This window comes from Myotis yumanensis, unplaced genomic scaffold (genome assembly GCF_028538775.1).
Source record: "Myotis yumanensis isolate MYYU_CA2020_CCGP unplaced genomic scaffold, mMyoYum1.0.hap1 SCAF_10, whole genome shotgun sequence".
NCBI classification, from domain to species: Eukaryota; Metazoa; Chordata; class Mammalia; order Chiroptera; family Vespertilionidae; genus Myotis; species Myotis yumanensis.
In genome coordinates, this window is record NW_027223761.1 from 9,472,360 (window position 1) to 9,494,745 (window position 22,386).

Here is a 22,386-nt window from a genome sequence, read left to right on the forward strand (position 1 = left end):
GAGGAAAGGCAAGGAGGTCATGTGAGGTGGTAGTTGGATGGCGAGTGGGGAGTTTCTTGTACTTTTGTTTAAAAAGTTCTAGTTGGGTCCCCAGTGGCTTGGTGGAACCTGTAGACCTCCTCAAAGACTTTGAGGTTGTGACTCATGCTCAAAGTTCTATAAACCAGCCAGCCCTTTGCCTCCTGCTGCCTCTCTGCCTCTAATTACCTTTGCCACAGGTTACTGCCTGGCTTTGTTCTGTGGGGAGATGCTCTTGCCTTGGTCCCTGGGGGTTGCTGAGTCACTCTTAGGTTCACAGATGCTTATCAGGATGGGACTGCTGAATAATTTGCTATCACCTCAAAGGGCAATACTGTTAGGGAAGGAGGAGGTGCTCCCATGGAGGGACTGTGCCCACCCAGAGTCCCTCACTGTCCTTTCCAGGCACTACTAAGAAGCAGGACTCTGAGAATTGTGGATGGGTATGTTCCTGTGAGTTGGGCACGTCCACATGTGTGATCTCATTGAAAGCTTTACAGAACATGTTACACAGGGTAACGAAGGAGAGAGGGTAGTGAGCAAGATTCTTCTGTTGGACCGCCTGGGTTTCAGACCCAGCTATGCCACTTTAGATGTAGGACTTTGGCCAAATTTTCTACCTCCTCTGAGCCTCAATTGTAAAATACAGATAAAAACAGTAACTGCATCGATGGGCTTTTGAGTGGATTTGATGCGAAGATGGGTGTGCTGAGCACACTGTACTTCACAAGGGGTGTCGATGATGATGATGATGATACTGGATGGACATTCTGCCCATTTTGCAGATGGGAGAACTGAGCCCCGAGTTGTCCGAAGTGGCGTTGCTTGTCAGCGGTAGAGCTGGGGTAAAAGCCTGTCCGTTTCCAAGTGAGGAGTCCTTTCCTCTGTGCTGGACAGTTTGCAGGAAGGGGTCTGCATAATAGACTGTTGAAAAAATACATGTTCAAACTTCAGTGGTTCACAGGCCTGGGTTGGTTCTATGCTTTCTCCTCAGTCTGCAGCTGAGGAGCAGTGTAATGTAATTATGTAAATACTTATGCAGGGTTCTGGGAAACCCAGCAGGGTTTCAGGGTAATCCATCTCCCAGCAAGCAAGGGCTCGCCTGCTAATTCCTCTTCTCTCCAAGGCTGATCAGATTGCCCTGTGCCCCATCAAATGCCAGTTTCCTTCTATTCGAAGCGGGGGAGAAAGTGGTCGGCTTCTACCGAGGCACGGGGAGAGAGTGGCTTCTGCATATGGTTAGGTGGTGGTTGGGGCTAGAGGCCCTGAGGTCTGTCCTTCCCAGCAGTGCGACCTTGGGCAAGTTATTAAATCTCTCTCGGCTTCAGTTTCCTCGTCCTTAAAATTGGGGATTAGATTGCTACGTGGAGGGGCTGTTGTGAGGACTAACTGCGCACACGGTACTTAGTATCTGGCACATAGTAAGTGCTTGATAAAAGCAGTAACACCGAGCTGGGCGGATGGTGGGTTTCTTTTGCTTTGCTGGCAAGTCTCTTGTTTGCTGCCATTCAGAGACCCTGGTGGAGACCACCTCTGTTGTGGCTACATGATCCTTGGCATGTTGGCAGCTCATAGATATTCAGCAGGCATTCGCCAGCTCATAGGTCCTTTGCCACTGTGGCAATGTCTTTCTACACTGCTCTCAGTCTAGCCTCCAAAGATATTACGAACAGAACTACTTAGGATGCCCTGGCCAACTCCCTAAACATACATTCCCTCTTTTTTCCCCCACCGCAGCCCTGGGGGGTGGTGTTATCTCCATTTGCAGAGGAGAAAATAGGATCTCAGAGATGGTAGATAACTGCCCAAGGACACACAGCGGTTAGAAAAGATCAGATGGGAGCACAGCCTACGTGACCTACAGCCGGATCGACAGCCCTTTCTGGTTTGCTTGGGATCACGGAGTTCCCCGGGAGATGGGACGTTCAGTACTAAAGCTGGGAACGTTTAGGTGAGTTGGTTACTCATTGCAGCCAGTTTCGGCTGTGCTTCTGGAAGAGAGACGGTGAGAGGGAGCTGCAAGGAGAGGACAGCAGGAGAACTCTGCACTGTTTCTTTCTGAAAAGAGGTCCAGGCTTTTCCCATCCCTGCCAGAGTTTTTGAGGGTCCTCCTCTCTTCAGCAATAGTTACAGAGCCTTGCACCTGTAGGTGCTCAATATATTCTGTGGGTCTGATTCCTGTTGGGAATCAGAGTTGTCTGTGCTGAAGGTGTCTCCCTGCGGCTCACCACACAGGCAGAGGAGCCATGGGAACCATGGACTTGACCACTGATGCGTGGCCTCTGGAAAGACAGGAAGATCGGTGGGGGCATCCTTGAAACCATTTCGTGTGCATCACATGTTGCAGGGACGTGGGGAGGATCTCAGGAGATGCACAGAGGAAACAATTTCTCAAGTGCCATAGACACACAGGATATGTGGGTTATGAGAACAGACACCAGAGCCCCAACTCTGGGCTTTCAACCTCTGAACAATGTCAATTCTCAGGAGTCATGCCAGGCTTTTCTGGGGATAGGACAATGAAGACCCTGTCTGCCCGGGCACCCAGGTTCACTGGGCAAAGCCACACCCCAAAGTGGCCCCACACAGCAGAATAGGACACGTGCTGATGTCTCACTTCATTAGAATCTTTGTTTCATGACAGCAGAATTTTCATCCTTTCTTTCCTCCTAAGGCTGAATTCTCGTCGCCTGGCACGGTAGAAGCTCAGTGAATATTTGTAGAATGTTGACAATTGAATGGCTCCAAGTCCCAACGCACCGTTCTGGGAGATTTAAATTCTGATGAAGCAATTGGGATTGACTGATGAGGAAATGGGTTGGGTTCCACTGAGCACAGATAAGAAAGGACAGTCCACATGGTGGGAGGAGCAGGAAGCCGGGAAGCAGGTGATACCTGTGCAGAAACGACCTGGTCCACTATGTCTGGGATGTAGCTTATGGGTCCGTTGGAGACCAGGGGGCTTAGGACATGGGTGAAGAGCAGTTGGTGGAGGATGGGTAAATGGCACACCCTCAGGGAGTCTGCCCTGTCTGTCTTTGAGCCACTGTTTCTAAAACTTCACATTTCATTGCCACTACTTTTGCAATCTCTGTATACCCACCTCTATTATTTACTTAATGATTTTCACATTGATTCTCTCTTTTACTTTACTAAGTTTGTTTTCATATCAGAATGATATAACTGTTAAAATAAAAATAATTAATTGCATTTAAAATCATCTTGCGCCACAGCCTTCGTAGGTGTACTTCCCTCTGAGGAGTACAGCCCTAAGGAAAGGAGAGTTGGCAAAGATTTGTGAACAAGGGAATGATCTAGTTGCTTTTTGAGAAGGCAGCCAAGGAATGGGCGTGTGTGTATAAAATTCTGGTACAGTTGTGACTACAATGATAAGAAATATTACCAAGGTGAGTTTTGGGGGCACTGGGATAAAACATACAGAAACTCCCCACCACCCCCCCTCTTCTGTCTGTTTCCTTCTCGGTCTCACTTTACCCTCTTTCCCAGCAACTTTCTCTACTGCTGGTGCTTGATGCCAACTGCTCTGTGGGATGGAGAGGATCTGCAGGTAGAGGAATGAACAGTCCACTCCAAGTGAGGCTGTGGGCCACGCAGTGACCTATGGTGGATCTGGATACCCGGTAATCGTGTTTATTTTGGCACAGTACTGTGGCTTCCTAGGCATCTTACCTTTCCACAAATGTTACCCCCAGCCAAGGCTCAAGTTCTCAGAGCATTGACCCAACCCTTAATAAACCCATTTTCCCAGCTGCCCATTCAGTTTCCAAGTTAAGGTGACCTGCCAAGCTAGAAAGAAAAGGGATTAGCAAATCTCAGACATTTGCCAAGGGTAGCCTCCTCCACCACAACCACACACAATTGTGAGATCTAAGGTGGGACTCCCTGAAGTTTTCTGCTCTAGTGATCTGGCAACTCTTGGAGAACCACAAACTGGTGAGTCTGAGAACAGTAAACCCTGGGTAGACTTTGAAGTCTTCAAGTGTTGATGGGAAAAGTCCATCAGAGTCGGACTTCGGTGTTGGTGGAGAGTGTCCACAGCAAGCTGACCATGCCCTTCATGCACACTCACCTTGTCAGGGGTGGCTCCTGACCCTTGCCCTCTGTATCCCGTTCTTTCCAGCATAACAGAGTTCAAGGGCCTCCTTGTGTTCCACTGTAAGGAAGGGGTAGACTGTGGCTGGTCCCTTTCACAGCTGGGCTGTCCTCCCAGAAGTTTTCAGATGAACCGACTGTAGATTTGGGGCTGGGTTTGCAGAGGAGTTCCTTATTTCACTTTTACTGTACACCCACCTACACAATATTTTTTGGTTCCCAGAATTTCAGAGCTGTTAACCTCCAACCTTAAATCAGGATTCTCATAAAACTTTCCTGGGGCCCTGTCATAAGAGAAACTAGGTCTCAAAATGGGACTGTTCTGTATGCAGTCCTTGTTCAGGAAAACAGGATGACTAATTCCAAACCCTGAACTCACATGAGGTCACCAAGAATGGGGGTGGGGGAGAGAAAGGGGAAACAATCATATACATACCATGATACACGTGGGGAGATTCATCTGGACTTCCCCCCAATATGGAGTTATTCTGAAATAACTCCAAGGGCTTCTTTCTTGACATGCCACCAGCCTACAGGTGCATATGTTTTGAATGGACCCAATGGATCATTTATTTATGCAAATGAGTTTGTTTGTGTGTTTGCATAGTCTCAGCACTTGTCAATTCTCTGATATCATTTCTAGGAGGTTTCTAGATGCATTCTTTCCAGAGGAATGATCAGGTCCAGAATTCCTGATTTCTATCTGGAGGGCATTTAGGAGCAGAATCTGGTTGATGATCATTTTACATTTTCTTGAGGCACTCTCAATTGTTTATGAAAAATGGGGATTGAGAAACTGATTTAGTGGGGGGCAGCCCCACGCCCAACAAGGTTCCCCTGCTGCCCTCAACCTTCATACTTAATGCCTTCATCATCACTCCATCTCTTTGCTCTATTCCTCTGCTGTTTCTGGATCCAGGTGCCGAAGGATTTCTCACTGTGGTATTTAACCTGCTTCAGCGCCATGAGGTCTGGGGGAAGAGGAGGACAGGGTGACCTTTGTGTTAAAAGAGTCTCATGACGTCCCAGGCAAGACCAAGTCACAGCTTCTTCCAATGGGTTTCCCCTCAATTCTTATTCTAATCATTTAATGTTTAAAATATTTGGTGTTGAAGGACAAGGGCCGAAGACTGTCCTAGGAGATCCACCACACGTCTGTTTCCCTATTTCAGACATTTTTTTTCAACTTTACAATCTGTCTTCTAAGAAAGATTTACATTTCTAATCGCCTTCCAGAACTCAGCTTGGTTCTCCATGTCAGTGTAAGATATTATAGTCCAAATTTCAACAGGCTGTTAAGCTTCTCTTTTTTGAAGAGGGTTGTGGTTAAGAAATCTTCTTTTGGAATGACAGTAACTCTGGCTACTTGCTCCACTGTGTGACCTTGGCCAAGTTACTTATCAAGCCTGTGAGGCTCAGTTTCCTCATCTGTAAAGTGAGAATAGTAATGGTACCTTCCTGATGGAGTCTGGTAAGGATTAAACGAGGTGATGAGGGTTAAATTCTTAGTCTAGGCACTGGGACGTGGTTAAAGCTTAATGTATGTGTGAATGATCATGATTACTCTTCCTTTTTCCTAGAACTTTTCCACTTCTGCCCCCCTCTCCTGCTTTGTATTTTGAAATGTGGAGTTACCTAAACACCTGTAGGTGACTTCATATACTGTGGAGGGGGTCTCTTGGGATTCAAGTTCTATACTTGGAGGACAAGGTAAACATTTCCCAAGACCCCACCAAGTGCCAGGCACTCTGCAAGTGCTTTATGCAATTTCCCACTTAACTTTCCAAAAGGAGAACATTCATATTCCCAACAAACAGATGGAGAAACTGAGACTTAAATTTTAAGTAAATGTGACAAGTTTTTCCTGGTCTGTTTGGCTTCAGAACCAATGTTCTTTCTACTGCACAGGCTATTTCTGAGAAAGCTGAGCCAGTTTGTCTTTTTAGGGTAAAGAAATAGGTTCTGAGCACCCCTAGTCTTCCAATACCAAGGTTCTCCCAAGTCATTTGACATGTAGATGGTGATTTTAAACATTTTCTAGATGGGTTGAGAGTTTGCTATCTCTCATGGTCTCTGGGTGAGAGACCAAGCACTGAGACCCACACCCAAGGTCAGCTCAATGCAAATGCCTCCTGAGATGGTAGCAACCACGTCTTCTGGTTTATCGGCAGTGGAATGATATGGGAGTCCACACCATCTAAATGGTTGGTGATGGGCGCAACATTGATTATTATCTCTGCGATCACTCCACCCCTAGAGGTGCCAATTATATGGTGAGGAACTCAAGAATCAGAACCTGTAAAAGGGATTCTGATGCTCCATTAGCTTGGAGCGAGGACACAGAGTCCAAAGGATGATATAGTAGAAAAGGCTGAGTGCTGATGGGTGAGGGGAAGGGTGACTGATTAAAGGAGACTGCAGCTGACTCACCTCCATTCCCTATGCAGCCACAGCTCTATAATCTGCTTTATATTTGGGGGTTCCATGATCATGGAAAAAGAATTCTGCTAAAATAATGTGTAAAAAAACAACTGCTGTAATTACAAGAAACTCTTTCCCACACAAAAAAAGAAAATACTGGCTGTAGGAAGTTTGCTTGGAAGTGGCCAACTTTTGCCTGGCCTTCCCTCCCGCTCAGGGACTGAGAACTGAGCCTTCCTAAAGACCTGATGGAAAACTTGTTTAGAATCCCAAATGGTTTCATTGAAAATGAGGTCGGCAGTGAAGTTGGCATTAAGTCAGGGCACTATGTACAGCGATTTGTGAGGAGAGATAAGGCCACAAAGAGAACAATAAGATATAGGTGAGGCAGATGGAGTATCACAGAGGTGAGCTAAGTTAGGCATGAATGGAAGTATCTTGAGAATAATTAAAATATGAGAGGGAGTTCAGAAAATTCATCTTTGGTACATAGGTAAGATTGGTGACATATTAAGATTGCGTGTCTGTGTGTGTGCGCACGCGCAGTGGGTCATTCTTTCCAAAAATGGTGAGCCACCTGCCCCCCTCCAGCACTGAGGTTGCCTCCCACCTCAGCAGTTCAGTGGTATGTGCCTTTGGCAGAGGATTTGCTCAGCGTGTAGGCCTGGATGTCATGGCAAAGACACAATCAGAGGATGCCCCACAAATCTGTTAGGACAGCTGTCGATGTCAGACCTCCCAAACAGAACTCAGGGGCACCTTTATGTGCCATGCTTCTCCTCAGAGGATTTTAAAAGGGCCAGGCATCTAATCTAAGCCCAAATATAAAGATTTTGAAAATGTGGCTTTTAGTGGTTGAGTAGGAGAATAAGAAGCAAGATTATATTTGTTAACCTTAATTCCTTACTTGACTCTATCCAAAGTAATGGATGATAATACAGTGGGACCTCAGTTCTGAAGGCTGTTCAAGAAGTAATTTGTCCAAAAACTGAAGAATTTTTCCCCCTTTAGAAATAATGTAAATTCAATTAATTCATTCCAGACCCCCCAAATGATTGTCTTAAACTTTTTTTGAATACATGTCAAATGTACGGTTTAATTTATTTTTAAAAAACCCTCCTTTTTCTTAAATTTATTGGAACCCCCCCCCCCACCACCACCACCACTAGCCTTAAAAGAATCACTTTCAGGATTCATGCCATGGGTGTCTTTCAAGAAGTCAGTTTTTGGCATCAGGAAGTGGCTCGTTTTTCCATTGATATTTTTTTTAGAGAACAGAGGGGAGGAAGAAGGGGGAAGAGAGAGAAACATTGATGTGAAAGAGACACACCGATGGGTTGCCTCCAGTTCATACCCTACCTGACCAAGCCTTTGACCCAGAATCAAACCTCGACCCTTCAATCCATGGGCCAATGCTCCAACCAATGAGCAAAACCGGCCAGGGCTTGGCATCGTCACTTTTTCACATATCATTACCTCTGAACAGCTTTTCTCCCTCTTCAATTGCTTGTGGTCATTGCTTCTTTCACACCCTCAGCAACATTAGCACTCTTGTGGCCTCTTTATGTTTTGAAATTGTGCTAATCTCCTTTGTTTGTTGCCTGAGAGACTTTTTTTGTCATGCTGAGGTATCAGCATGAGAGGGTGATCAGGTAGAAAACAGAACTTTGGTTTGACAACAGAGAAATTTTTTGGTGAACAACTTGGTCAAGAACCAAATTGTTTGAGATGGGAGACGTTGGAGAATTGAGGTTTGACTGTCTTCTGCTCTATGTAATCCCTTCCCCAACACTAGATAGAGGTTCTTGTTCCTGTCAGTCCTACAGTTATATTCGTAGGTGTCGCTCACTAAATAGTTGTCATGTTCTGCCCTGGAAGTAACTCCATGTCATCAGGAGGGGATGATAGACAGAAACATATATAAACACACACTTGCTTTCAAAAATAAATATAGGGCTTCTAAAAGGTGCTGTGTAAAGTAAGCAAGCATTCTCTTCCTTGCAAAGCAGGCACACACTCTCATCGACCTTGTAACCACAGCCTCTGTTGGTATTAAGACTCAGACCCCTTAGGGCTTGATACTTGGCTTAGAGTGATTCTTTGTCTTGGCCTTGATTTCGGAATTAAGGTATTTGGGCTTCTTTGGTTCTGTAATGTATATCTTCTAACAGACAATCCAACCAAAAGCAGGATCCCCAGGCTGCTGCACACAACCTCCTCTGGTTTGCTCTGCCCCCTTTTCCTCCATGGGAACCAGCGTCAGGACTCCATTCAAATCCTCCATGTTTTTGTGAGGGTCTGAGGCAGTAATAGGGAAGACCAGGAAGATCTCTCTGCAGAGCAATTGGGTCTGTAAAGTTGGTTCCAGTTCCCAGTGTTATCTTGATCTTGGCTTGAGGATATAAAGGCTCTGGTGTGTTTGATATTTTTGTGATTATACCTTTAAACTTCTGATCCATGAGAGACATGGTTGACTATTTGAGACTCATGTGATAGAAGTCCTCAGCCTCAAATCCAACTTTTAGTATTCTCAGTTAAATATCAGAACTTTATCCATTCTATCATCTATCTATCTATCTATCTATCTATCTATCATTGGTCTATTTATCTCTGTCATCAATCTTTGATGCAAGTACTATCTTCTTGAAGTTGATCATAGGGTAAAAGACTTCATCTATACATATAAAGAAGAAATATGCAAATTAGGCCGGAACACTGTAATGGGTCACTACTGGACAAGAGGAGGGTGTGCACGCAGGTGAGGCCTGGAGTGGAGACGAAGGCAAAGACAGGGGGGCTGGTGAGCCACCACACCTGGCTCGGGCCGGCCCCCCTGGAGCTGGAGCGGACATGGACAGGGAAGGGGGGCCGGCCTGCAGCCTCTACAGCCGAGCACAGGCCCAGAGAGGAGATGGCGAGCCCACCTCCCACGGAGCAGCGTGGCTCCCTCCCGCCTCCTGCAGAATCGGTGTGGGTCCGGGTCCCTCTTGGCTCCTGCAGAAGCGGCTCAGCTCACTCCTGGCTCCTGTGGGCGCCAGTGGCTTGCTTCCACCTCCTGTGGAAGCCACATGGCTCCTGTGGAAGCAGTGCGGCTCCTGGCAGTGTGCCACGGTTCCCACCCACTCCTGGTGGCCTGCTGCGGTTCCCGCTGGCTCCCGCAGAAGTGGCAGGCGGCCTACTGCATGCGATATCGCACAATGGGCTACTAGTCTATAATAATAAAAGCATAATATGCTAATTAGACCTGATAGCCAAATGACCTTCCACATAACCTTCTGGACAAAGCCAGGGTTGTAAGGGCTGAGGCAATCACCATGGCTGCGAGGGGTGAGCCCCTTGCATGAATTTTGTGCATCGGGCCTCTAGTACATACATATTCTGAAGGAATTTCTCTATGCATGCAACATGTCTAAAAATCTAGTTTTTGGGGGGAGTGAGGAGGAGATGGGGGGTATTATTTTTGTTTTTCTTCTGGGTAGTTCAACTAAGTCCCAAGTAAAGAAGAGAACCAATAGTAAGTACCCACTAAATACCAGACACATTGTTAAGTACTTTATAGACATAAAAACTCCACAAATACAGTGGCTCATGAGTATGAGGTGACATCTTTCCATCCCCTTTTGTCTCCACCATCCCAAAATGATTCTTCTCAAGAGTGTCTTAAGGGAGCCATCCTCTGATCTAAAATGGGCAGGATAAAGAAATGGAGATGTTACTGGAACTTTTCTGCCAGAAAATAAAGGGCTTACAATTATAGGTGGTTGGCACTGGCCCAGAGAGTGATGTCACTTTTGGAGTTGCTTTTGACGTTCACCACCTCTTGACCACACAGCCCCTATCCACCTCCCCTCTGTGCCCTCTGTTGTCTTCAGGCTGATCTCAGACAAAACCGTAAAAGGAGTCCCACTGGCACTAATAATACCCTGCTTCTCCAACACACACACACACACACGTACATGCACACACACATGCCCTGTAGCGGGTGGAGTGCTACTTCAGTTGCTACTCCTGATTCATCACTCAAGAAAAACAAACAAACAAAACACCAAACAAACAAACAAAAAAACCCCATACATCACCAGGCTGTTCCTTCAGGCCCTGCTCTCAGATCTGGAGCTGATAGACTAATTGGGGCTAATGTGATAATGGGCAATCATGACAGTTACTGTTTTTATCAGGCATTTACATTTTAACAAGGCTCTTGGGAAAGACATGATTGAAGAGAGGGAATGGTGGGGAATGCTTAGTGAAGGAAAGGAGGCAGAGGGGCTTTTCGGAGCCTCCCTAAGTGGCATCCCTAACCTCAAAAACCTTCCCCACCTGCCTGAGCTCCAAGACCCCACCAAACCCACCCGAACCCCCCCCCCCCCCCCCCCCCCCCCGCCCAAGTCTTCTCCACAGTCACAATCCTTGGCATTCATGTTGCATTAAACTAGGCAGACAACCAAGAAAAGGAATGTTACTACTGCTCACTCACCTTAACATGACAACCACTTAGTTTTTGTTCGATTCGGCCTTTGCTCATACACAGACTTTTCTTTTTCACACAAGGAACTTCTTGGTTTCAATCACAGAATCTTTGTGTCTTTGCCAAAACTCAATTTCCCTTTCCTCTCCCAGAGAGGAGTTAAAGAAATCTGCTTGGACGCTTAGCTCATGCCAGGCCAGTGGCCAGAAAGACCTGGGAGAAAGTTAATGGTTAGGGGAGGGAACGTTTCGGTGCCAGGAACAGTCCCTCACCTGTGTGCCCTGGGGGCCCAGTGAGCAGGCCCTTGTCCCACGGGGACTGCATGGGTATTTAAAATCCAAAGAGCCTTCCCAGGGGGCTCTTGCCCAAAAGGTGTTTTATTTCTGGTTTCAGCATCTTGGCATTTTCCTCTGTCAATAAATAGTTAAAAAGACCATGTACGTGTCAGGAGGAAGGAAAGATTCTGGATAACCCACCAACCAGATAGTCAGCTGTTCCACATGAAAGGACTCAGGGGGTCCTCTCTCCTGGGATCCTCCCTTCAACCTTTCTCTCTAGGCTGTTACCTGGGGGTGGGGGAGACGGCCTTTTCAAAGTCCATTGAAATTGCCACTGCCCAACAGGTGATTGTGGTGCCTAAGAAGATAACCCATGTGTGCGTGGGGCGGGGGGGGGGGGGGGGGGGGGGGGTACCTAAAACCTGCTAAAGGAAGTCCCTTCAGAACCTGCTACCTGCATAGCCAGGGCAAAGATCTTAATGCCAAAGCAGAGGAGACTAAATATAATGTCACTCCCCTATCCCATCGTCTCCTCCAGACTTGAATTTCTGCTCACTTTGCTTTTACATTCTCCCTTCCTGATGGGAAGGGAGCGCACAGGTACTTTTCACCTGAAACAGCCGAAAAGAACAGTCACCACCAAATCAATTCCTCACCCATTAATAGGTTGTCTCTCTGCTCCTGAGACACAGGCATAACCTGGTTAGACCTGTTTTGTTTGAACACTAACGTGTGAGTTGGCCAAATGCAAATGAGCCAATGTTTGTAATCCTTTATTTTATTTTTTTTAAAGGGCCCGGCAGCCAATCAGAAGAGGAGGAAGTGACTTAGGGAATTCCCGGTTGGTGGCTTATTGCTTAACATCCTACAAAATGATTTAAAATTATTGTCATATGCATTTATCTTCACTCTGATGAGGGCTCAGACGTGATAACAGCCCAGGTTCCCCATCCCCGCAGGAGCTGGCGTGACGGCTGCCGGCTGCCTCCCCTCCATTAGCCACAGCTATTGGATTTCCCACCCAGAATCTTTAGCAAATGAGGTAAGTCCTTATTTTTAAACCTTCTTTGGAATCTGGAATTCAACCACCTGAGTGGAAAGAGAAGCCTGCTGGAATCAGACAGATGAAACTAAAGCAGACTCCCGGAGGCAGCAGGCAAGAAGTGAGCTCCACTCCCCTGTGCTTGCCTCACTGGGTCTTAACAGAAGTGTATGTTGGGGAGCAGGTGGGCTGCGTTGGATGTGCGCTGTGAATTCCTTGTATTGAGCCTGGACGTCTAGTCACTGTGAATTTAGAAGCCCCTGGTTTCCCTCTATCTGTGTGACAAAGCCATTTCCCTGGGTTGAATTCTGAACCCAATAGGCAGCTAGCTCGGTGCAGAACTGGTTGGCTCAATAGCTGTTGGGGCTCATGTTCTCACTTTCTAGAGATGTCTTCTGTTGGTAACTTTTCTGACTCGGTTGTAGGAAAAGGCAGAATCCTTTTTAGTATATTCGGTGGTGGAAGATGGTCGGAAATGATTAAGGGCGTTCGCATCCACACCGGGAAAAGTGGCCAGGCAGCCCAGGCAGGCAAGGGCATCGGGGAGAGCTGCTTGCCTAAAAATGACTTTGCCCAGAAAAAAAAAAAATTGGCAAAGAGTTTCGCCATATCACAAGGTGACAAAATAACCTTTTGTTTGTCCCATAATGGACTACTATGGCCACACAGGCAGAACGTGAGTCAGCAGCACCAAACGCCTTCTAAGGCTGGGACTCTTTTTGATTTTGCTTGGACACCATGGGGAAATATTGGCCCCAGGGTGGATGCAGCTGGGAACAGTGAGGAATTCATCTCCTTGTTGGTAAATAACAACGCCGAGTTGGGAAGGTGACGTGTTCGCCATCTGCCTTTGGCAAGGTTCAGTATGCTCCCGGTATTGAGGGAGCATGTGTCTTTTTCAGATGAAGTGCACAATTCTGGGAGCCTATGTACACAGGTGTGTGTGCCGGTCACTTACCTTAGAGGCAGGTAGAGAGTGAGTGTGCGGATTCAGAGACTTTCAGACGGAAGGTCTAATTCAGGCATTGATTCTGTAGACACGGGTGTGAGGATGTGGTCAGAGAGAGCCTTTCCCTGTATAAAAGGGCAGCTGGGGATCATGAGTGGACGTGTGCTAATTTCCGAGGTCCAAGGAAGAGCCAGTTTCCAAGAGGAGCGATGAAGTTCTGTTGTTAGGATGAACTGCACGGAGAAGCAACATTATTCGAAAAGGCTCTCCGGAGATTGTAAGAGTGACATTAATCGCTGCATTTGGAGTGTGGAGAAGGCCCCCTGGTCCTCTTTTGGTGGCCCGGAATCCTGAGACTGTCAAATAACTCGAAAGCCATTTTTTAATCTGAAGTCCTGTAGGATCACGCCACTTCCACACCAGTGGCTGTTGGCTTATGTGGCTAGATATTTTAAAAGTTGGAACCTGGAAACAAGAAATGAGGGTCATTTGGAAGTTTGTAATCACATTTGAAAAAAATGAATACAATGGGGACAATCCTTTTCCATGATTCCAAAGTATTTTACAAAGGCATGTTTTTTAAAAAAAAGTAACTTTGAGGGAACCACTGTGCTGTAAGTTCTCCCGTGTTACTATGTGAGATGGCGGCCCAGACTGGGCTGTCTTAGGGTGGCTATGGATAGGGTGATGCCTTTGATCCAGGTGCTATATGTACAAAAGAGCTCCAATTTAATTATATATTTTCCTTTTGTGCTAATAAGCTTCTATTTGTTAAAATTCAAAGAATCCTTTTTTGTGACATTCTTATTTCTTTTAAAAAATACATTGTGAGCTCCCCAGCATGGAAATGCCTTGTTCCTTCCTGAACCTCTGAGAAGCCTGGTTCCTTCACACTTCCCATCCTGTGTTAATGCACCCATTCATTCACCAACTTTACCCAGATCCTCTTTCAATGCCTTTCGACTCCCTGAGAGGCTGAGACAAAATGAAAACTGAGAGGTTAAACTATTTGCTCAACTGCATTCAATTCGTGAATTGGAAACTGGAAGGAATTCATAGCAGGTCTCGGGTCAGAATGTGAGTGCTTTGGGTCACCGTTCCCTGCTAGGAAGTGGAATTTAGCTTTTTGTGAATCTTGTACTGTTTTATTTCCTTCTCATACCCCTCACCCCCTCCTCCAAATTAGGGGATTTTAGCCCTGGGCTGTGTTCTTGAGACCATCTTGCTTTTCTGAAAGCCCAGCGCTAAGAACCTTGTTCAATGTTAAAGCATCAAACACAGACACAGAGATTTATACAAGTCATTAAAAGGTTATTCGGTCTCCCCCGACCTCAGATGCAGTCATTTCTAAGTCCTTTCAAAGAGAGGTGATTTTCAAAGGCCTCTGGGTGGGGTGACAGCCATGGCAGAACCTGCTAACACACTGGAGAAGCAATGCCACAGTTTTAAGGAACCAGATACTATAAAGTTGGAACCTGATTTTTTGGTGACACCCTTTTGCTGCGTTTCAGCTCATTTCTCTTGTAAAGATGGCTTTCTGCTAGAATTAAAGTGACAATCACTTCTGTTGTGGGTGGGGCCCTGGTCGGGAGGCATTGACTGCACGGCAGGCTTGGTGTTTAGAGCCCACGTGTTCTCACCCTGGCGTGGTTACTGGGGGTAACCGGCCGAGTGGGTCAGCCGATCGTCATCTGAAGACAGAGTCAGGGTGGCAGCCATATCTTGCCAGGATTCTCTTAAATCCATTGGATGACTGCAGAGGTGGGAAAGTCAGACTTTATTTAGTGTGTTCTGATTGCAGTTTTAAAAAGATTTTAAATAATATGATTTGTCCTAAGGAACAGGCACTTGTGCTCTTATTAGAAATATGTGACTGCTATGTTTTTATTTAAATTGGACAGGGTGTTAAAGGGCCAGACCATTAAGCTGTGCAGGAAATAAACAATGTGGTAGGGAGAATGGTGATAATATTGAATGGGGCATGTGTTCAAGCTGAACAGCACCGATGTCAGGAAGCTGGAATGTGCTGGAGGAGAAATTTCCATGGGTCCCTCAGAGTTATTTGATAAAAAATGTATTGGACTTCAGAAGGGAAAAAACACATTTCTTTAAGAATTGTCCCTGAAGAATTTCAGATTCACCTTGGGAGTGATTGGAGCACAGCGTGGACAGGGGGTGTGCAGGACAGCACCCAGGACTGGCCGTCAGAAGGCCTGCTTTTCTAGCTCCGGCAAAGCTACGTGCTCGGAGCCACACACTCCACCTCTCTGGAATTTAGTCTCTCATCAGGACAAAGTATCTTGACTCTGATTGTCTTTAAGATTCATTTCAACCCCTGGAGTCTGATGACCGGGATAGAATGAAAGGTCAGCGGAATACATTCCCAACCCCTAGATTCTGACGACCTTCCTGTGCCTGGAGGTCAACAGGTTTTCCTGGAGTCTGTGAAAGCTGAGAATGGGGTGGAGACACCCTCCCTCTTCAGGATGAGACAGGTAAAAACACCAGTAGGAGCCTTACATGGCTTCCTTGGGGTCTTCAGAATGTTGGCTAAGGGAAACAGGTGGAGGTTCCAAGACCGGATACCTGGAGCCTCTATTGAGGTGTTAGAGTCTGTTCCCACGACAGCATCCCATCTTGATCAATCTGCCTCCTGTGTCCAAGGTTGGCGGGAGTGTCGAGGTGGATGAAGCTGACTGTTTTGTGACCACAGGGAGCAGTGGGTGTACATGAGAAGGCACACTACTGACGTCTTCTATAAAACACAAAGCTGTCTGTTGGAAAGTGAACATACAGACACTCATGGAGCCACTCAGCTTGCGTGGTGCTGATCAGCTCGCTTGACTGACAGTCCATGGATTATTGGGTAGATTGGATGGACAGGGACTCACTTCTAGAGGAAGACCCTAGGGGTAGCAGAAGGGGCGCATAATTGGCTGAGCCACTGGGCAGCCAACCTGGGGACGTGGGTGTTCCCAGAGGGCCTCAGCCTATGTCTGCACCAGGGTGAAGCAGGGTGGCCCATGTAAAGAGGCTCCCAGGGTTTTAATTGGCCCCGTTTTAAAAGAGACCTGTTGTAAAAATACTCTTTTAAAAATTGATTTCACTAGCACCTAACCACACTCTGTCTCCAGTTTGTTTTACAGGGCTGGGCCCCTTGTTTTTACAGGGCTGGGCCCCTCTTGTAGTTCATTAGATCCACATTATCTTTTTTACTCTCTACAATCTTCTTCCACACCCTGACCCTCAGAGCCCCCTCTCCTTCCTTTCTCAGAAGCATCTTCATCATTATTAAAGTTGTCTGCCTAGTTATTTAAATTCTGGCCAGCATAGGTTCATTCAAAACATGCTTTCTGATGAAAACAAAGCCGAAGACAAAAAGGAGCCCCAATGCCTATGATAGTATTTTGATTATTAGACTAATAGACCACCTCATTAACCCTACTGTTTTAACACAAGGACTTACTTTTACTTGTGTACGACCTTATCTAGATGCACACGTCCTGTGATACTGTTGTAATTGTGGTGAACTTATACTTTCATATCCTGCCCACTGCCCCCTCACTCTGTATTACAGACACAAACAATCTTGGGGGTTAGCCATCATTTACCCAATTGTGGATTTGAGAAATTTTCACCACCCCGCTGGCTCTTTCTCCGCTGGATGTAAACTTCTTCTAACTGTCTGAATAGTCTTTCCTGGAATATGAAGAAGGTCTTCTATTTTTTGCATATGACAAAGGATCTTGGAGAATGTGGCTGTCTTGTAGAGATTACTTTGGGATCCCTCTCAGGACCCTTTTCAATAGTTCCCTTAGTGGAGATAGTGATGTGTTCTGGTGGCTCAGGTAAGTGTGGTCGAAAAGGTGAGGCTGTTTTCAGCCATGTCTGCATGCCGACTACCAACAAGACTTATTTAATCTTTGCAGTGGGTGTTAGATTTGGCCCAAATCCAGCCTCAGTCTCAATTATGTCCACTTGTGAAATTAGAAGCACCTCAGTCCGATTTTAATTCCACTGGTCAGAAGGTGATGGCTTGAGGAACGCAGATGGAGGGCAGACTTTGCTTGTATATTAAAGGGGCAGGAGGCTACGAGTTTTGATTGCCTGGAAACAGCTGGAAGGGTACAAAGAACATTAGGTTTAGTCAAAATACCTGGGTTCAAATCTGACCGCGCTGTGGGTAGCTGAGTGACTCTGCGTGAGTTATATAAGCCCTAGGATCTAAGTTTCCTTACCTGGGAAATGGGGTTAATGACATCTGCACAGGACTGCTGTCGGGATTAAGTTAGACACAGAATCTGAAAGCACCGAGACAAATGCTTGTGAGTAAATATTTGGTAATATATGGAGTGGAAATCGAGGATAGCGCCTCAACATGAATCTGTTCAATGAGTCTCTATTGGGTTGAAGTGTATGAATAATTCTGGGATTTTGTTTTTTGAAATGATTGATGATGGTTCTGCACTGTGACCTTGGGAAAGAAACGCGATAGGTTTTCACTGGGGAAGGGGAGTGGCAGGGAGATGGGCTAAATCATCGTAACTGAGCCTTGTCTCGAGCTGGCTGCAAACCACACCCCATGGGGGTGCGGAAGACCTGACGGGGTGAGCACAGCTCGTTCTTATCCCTGTCTCCGGATGCCCGGCAGGCAGGAGCCTTCAGAAGAAATGGACCCTCCTCCAGGCAGTGCACATGACTAACTGCAACTTCACCTACCACTGCCCACCCCTACAAGTCTGGAGCGTGCTTCCACATACTACTGCCCACTGCAGAGAAGGCATTGCCCTGGGTGTTCCACAGGCTTCAGAAAAAATTCCTTTACTTACTTATTATGGGGCCTGCCTCCTGTAGTTTGTTCAAATGAGGCTTCTGGCCATGTGGAAGTGGTTTCTAGAAGCTGTCTGAGTTGAACAAGCAGTCTTTGCTGTTAATAAAACAGGAAGCGTTCCTAATCTGGGATCCGAGGGTCCCTTGGTGTCCATGGAGAGAATCCAGGGAATTTGTGAGCTTGGATGTGAAGAAATTGTTTTTATGTTCAGCAAGCTAACTAGAATTTAATGTTTTCCTGTGACATGAATGTAGGCGAAACTTCCGCAGTAGCACGAGCTGTAACTGTGACTGTGACCCGGAGACGGTGCAGGCATGTTCCTGTCACATTACACTTGTCACAAATTGTCTCCAAATAGTGCCATTCAGCACTCCTATATTTCATGGAGGTTATTAGACCCGCACTACATTATCTTAGTTTATGTCTTAATAAAGATGTACATATCTTGTTATATCGCACATTTATTTTAAAAAGCGTTTTGGTCATTGTATTTCAATAGAAATTTGCTTTCTACTCTTATGTAATTGATTTTGCCATTTAAAACAATTTTGAGGAAGGGTCCATTGGTCTCATCAGACTTCAAAAATGGGTCTACGTTATAAATCAAGGGTGAGGAACCCCTAATTGAGAGCATTCCCTCGCACAGGCCTAATGAAAAGACTTCTGAGCAGCGTCAGCTAATGGATGGTCTCTGTCAAAACACGAGTATGTGTTTCCCCCGCATCGTTCCTGCCTATGGGGAGCTTTAGAGTTGGGGCGGGACGTCGGCATAATGAGAACAATGGCAACAGCAATAATAATAATGGTGATAACAGCTAACGTTTGCGGAGGGCCTGCTGTAAGCCAGGTGCCTTCATAGGCACGCTCAATGTCATCTTTAGTTTATCTTTTTATTTTATTTTTTGGTGTCATATTTAGTTCAATTTCCCCAACAACTTCAGGTGGTCATTGGTGGGGCAAAGGTAGACAAGATCTCCCTCCTGTCCCCCATGGGGATAGAGCACTGGTGCAGGTGAAGGCCAAAGTGGGGACCGGCCCCTGGACCAGTCAGTGTCCAGATCTGCAACCTGTGCCGTCACGCAGGGCCCCTCCCTTTGAAAGACCTGTGCTCGGTTTCCTGCCGGTTGTTGCTGCCTTGTAATTCTCAATACACTGTGAACAGGGGCCCTGCGTTTCCCTTTTGCAAATTATGGAGCTGAGCCTGCCTCTGGATGCGGTGAAATTGTTCCAACAGGTGACGACTCCCGAGGCCGGGAAGCTCCTGTGGAGAGCCAGTCCCTGCTTCTTCTCCTCTGGCCCGTCTGGCTGAGCGGTGGGGAAAGCTGAGGCCTGGCCAGCAGGATGCTGTGGGTTTTTTTTGAGTTTGGTGCATCTTCTAATGTTGTTTGAGCACCAAAGACTTCCTCTGAATCACCTGGAGGAATGGGAGAACAGCTGGAAGGAATTTGATTCCTTGGAAAACCTTTCTAGTGAGGAGTTGCTTGCCTTGCAGATGATTCTTCCCACCCCCCCACCCCCGATTTTAAAATAATTTAAAAGTTTTTTCAATTACAGTTGACATACAATATTATATTAGTTTCAGGCGTACAACATAGTGGTTAGACATTTATATACCTTACAAAGTGAGCCCCCCTCAATAAGTCTAGTACTCACCTGACACCATGCACAGTTATGACAATATTATTGACTCTCCTCCTTTTGCATTTTTTATTTCCCAGAGGGTTTACTGCCTAGACCAGTGAGCTGGGAGAGGCAGAGTAAAGTGTGTTCCGGAAGGGAAAATGGGACACAGTGAGCCAAGTCTATCCTTCTTGTGTGAAGGCACTAAAAAGAAACTTGAGCTTTCTTGCTGTCATTTAGTGATTATCGGTACAATAAAAAACACACACCCCAATTCTTCTAAATAGGATATCTGCTGATCTGTGAGGAAAAATTCAGATATTGCCCTAACCAGTTTTGCTCAGTGGATAGTGTCAGCCTGTGGACCAAGGGGTCCTGGGTTTGATTCCAGTCAAGGGCACTTACCTTGGTTGCAGATTCCTCCCCGACTTGGGCCCTGGTCAGGGCTTGTGCAGGAGGCAACCAATCGATCTGTTTCTTTCACATTGATGTTTCTCTCTGTCTTTCCCTCTCTCTCCCACTGTCCCTAAAAATCAATGGAAAAATACCCTCGGATGAGGATTAAAAAAAGAAAGAAAGAAAAGAAAAGAAAGGAAAACTCAAATATTATTTGCTTCCTAAACTGCAAAGACGATCATGGAATACACCTTGTGAGGATCTAAGTTTTTACAAACTGTTCCAAGGTTTCAAACAGGGTGGTGGACTCGGTGGAGGAGGGTTGGAGTGATGGATTATTTATTCAGGCTCCTAGAATGACACAGCCACGGTCTTTCTCTTGTCGCTGTGATGTCCACAACACGGCAGGTCTGTCATCAGGACCCGAGGCAGCTCAGACATCAGATGCTTTTCCAAAGAAGCCCTAGTTCCCCCTTAATTTTTCAGTAACAATACCTGCTCTTTGGTCATGGCTAAGAAGTCAGAGGCGGCTGCAGGCAGCCAAGCCCAACCCCTGTGTCAATCAGGGGCCTTCAGCAGGAAGCCAGGCTGAAGTTTTGATGGACGGGTGTGAGTGGCCATGAAACAGTGCTCCTGTAGCGCCCGCACTGATGTATGCTGGGGGGAACTTTTTTTTAATAATATATTTTATTGATTTTTTTACAGAGAGAAAGGGAGAGGGATAGAGAGTTAGAAACATCGATGATAGAGAAACATCGATCAGCTGCCTCCTGCACACTCCCCACTGGGGATGTGCCCGCAACCAAGGTACGTGCCCTTGACCGGAATTGAACCTGGGACCCTTGAGTCCACAGGCCGACGCTCTATCCGCTGAGCCAAACCGGTTAGGGCTGGAGGGAACTTTTATACCAGGGCACAAGGATGATTAGTATGCCTCCTCCTCACATGTAGGGGGAAAATTATAGGAGCTGTACTTAAAGGAATCTCGACTTCCAAAATAAAAGTATGAAATGCTAAGAGACATCCCCCCCCTTTAGAAATGTAAGAATTCGTTTTCAAAGCTACAAAGAATTATGTGGCACGCCCCCCTCCGATATATTTATGATAATAAATCCAGTTCATTCACTAGCTCTGTGTCTTTGGGCAAGTTGCTTAGCCTCTCTGTGCCTCCTCATCTATAAAATGAATAATATTAGTACCGATGTCCAGGGTTATTGCAAGGAGTCAATGAGGTCATTCCTGTCAAGCCTAGCTCAATTCCTACCACACCGAGAATGCTCAGTAAATATGAACTGTCATCACTGTCATAGTTTGAGTTGTTGTTTTGTAATTATACAGTCTTTGAGATTCCAAATTAGTGGCTGTTGACCTTTCCTTAGATAGAGTGTCTTGATCTTTTCTTGGGACGAAACATGAATCTTAAAATGGCCAAATCCATGATCCCAGTCCATCCCAGCCCCTCTCTGACTCCAATCCTCCACTCTCACCTCCCTCCACCCTTTCTGCATTCCTACGCGGTTGATCTTATTTATTTTTCAGTCGACTGAGGGTGTTGTTAAATCTTTTCTTTTTCGGGCTTCCCGATTTGGTTCTGAGGCACTCCACTCCCTACCCTGCTCATGACAAGAATGCTTGGGAATGCTCAGCCAGCCACATCCCTCCCCTGTTGGAACACCCTGTTCTTAACGCTCCTTGAGAAGCGGTGTTTCTGAGGCCCTTCCCACTGCCCTGACCCCCCACTGAGCCAGTGGTCTGGTGGTAATGAAGGTCAAGGGCACAGAGACAGCTGGGGAAGGTGGTCACCTAGGGAAACATCGTGTGTTGCCCACGCCCTGTGCTTTCTTCTCGAAGCTTAAAAAGAGATGTTAAGAGGCTTCTGCTCTCTGGGTGATGATGCCATTGCTTAATTGGTGTTGTCATGATCTCCATTTGAGTGATTTGTTTAGCTCTCTGTGGCCCTTTTGGGCTTGAGCTCATCATGTGATATTGACAAAGTGATGAGAAATGAGAGTGTGATGATGCTCCGATTAATGTAGAAATCACACCTTGAGCTTAGGTCCTTTCTACCTGGGACGTGGGACCTCAAGTCACTTGGCAGGACATGGGTGAGTCTGCACAGCCCGCCTTTGAGGTAGGTATGGGTAACTTCATTTCCCCAGTGGGAAAGCTATGGTCTGGGGACTGGGGTTTTCAAATTATACTGTTTGCCCAAGGCTGGACATAGGAAGTCTGTGGGAGAGGCCAGACTGC

General features: G+C 46.3%; 1 protein-coding gene and 1 long non-coding RNA gene across 5 annotated transcripts in view; one reads left to right on the forward strand and one right to left on the reverse strand.

The window, feature by feature from the left end:
* Nucleotides 1-10,151: 10,151 nt before the first annotated feature.
* Nucleotides 10,152-13,370, reverse strand: LOC139018862 (uncharacterized). The gene is made up of 3 exons (XR_011472957.1): nucleotides 13,299-13,370; nucleotides 11,030-11,233; nucleotides 10,152-10,233 (listed from the first exon to the last, which is right to left on the reverse strand). It is a non-coding gene; the product is annotated as an uncharacterized lncRNA (long non-coding RNA).
* EHF (ETS homologous factor) overlaps nucleotides 12,180-22,386 on the forward strand; it is a 42,763-nt gene continuing 32,556 nt past the window's right edge. The window contains exon 1 of one of the 4 annotated variants that reach the window (XM_070427777.1): nucleotides 12,180-12,340. Coding sequence is in view for 3 of the 4 variants with exons in the window: in XM_070427776.1 (XP_070283877.1) it covers nucleotides 12,423-12,461 (39 nt within the window). In the remaining variant the exon portion in view is untranslated. Of the gene's footprint in view, nucleotides 12,341-12,377; nucleotides 12,462-22,386 lie in introns of those variants that run through there. The other 3 variants (XM_070427776.1, XM_070427778.1, XM_070427775.1) reach the window with 3 other exon arrangements.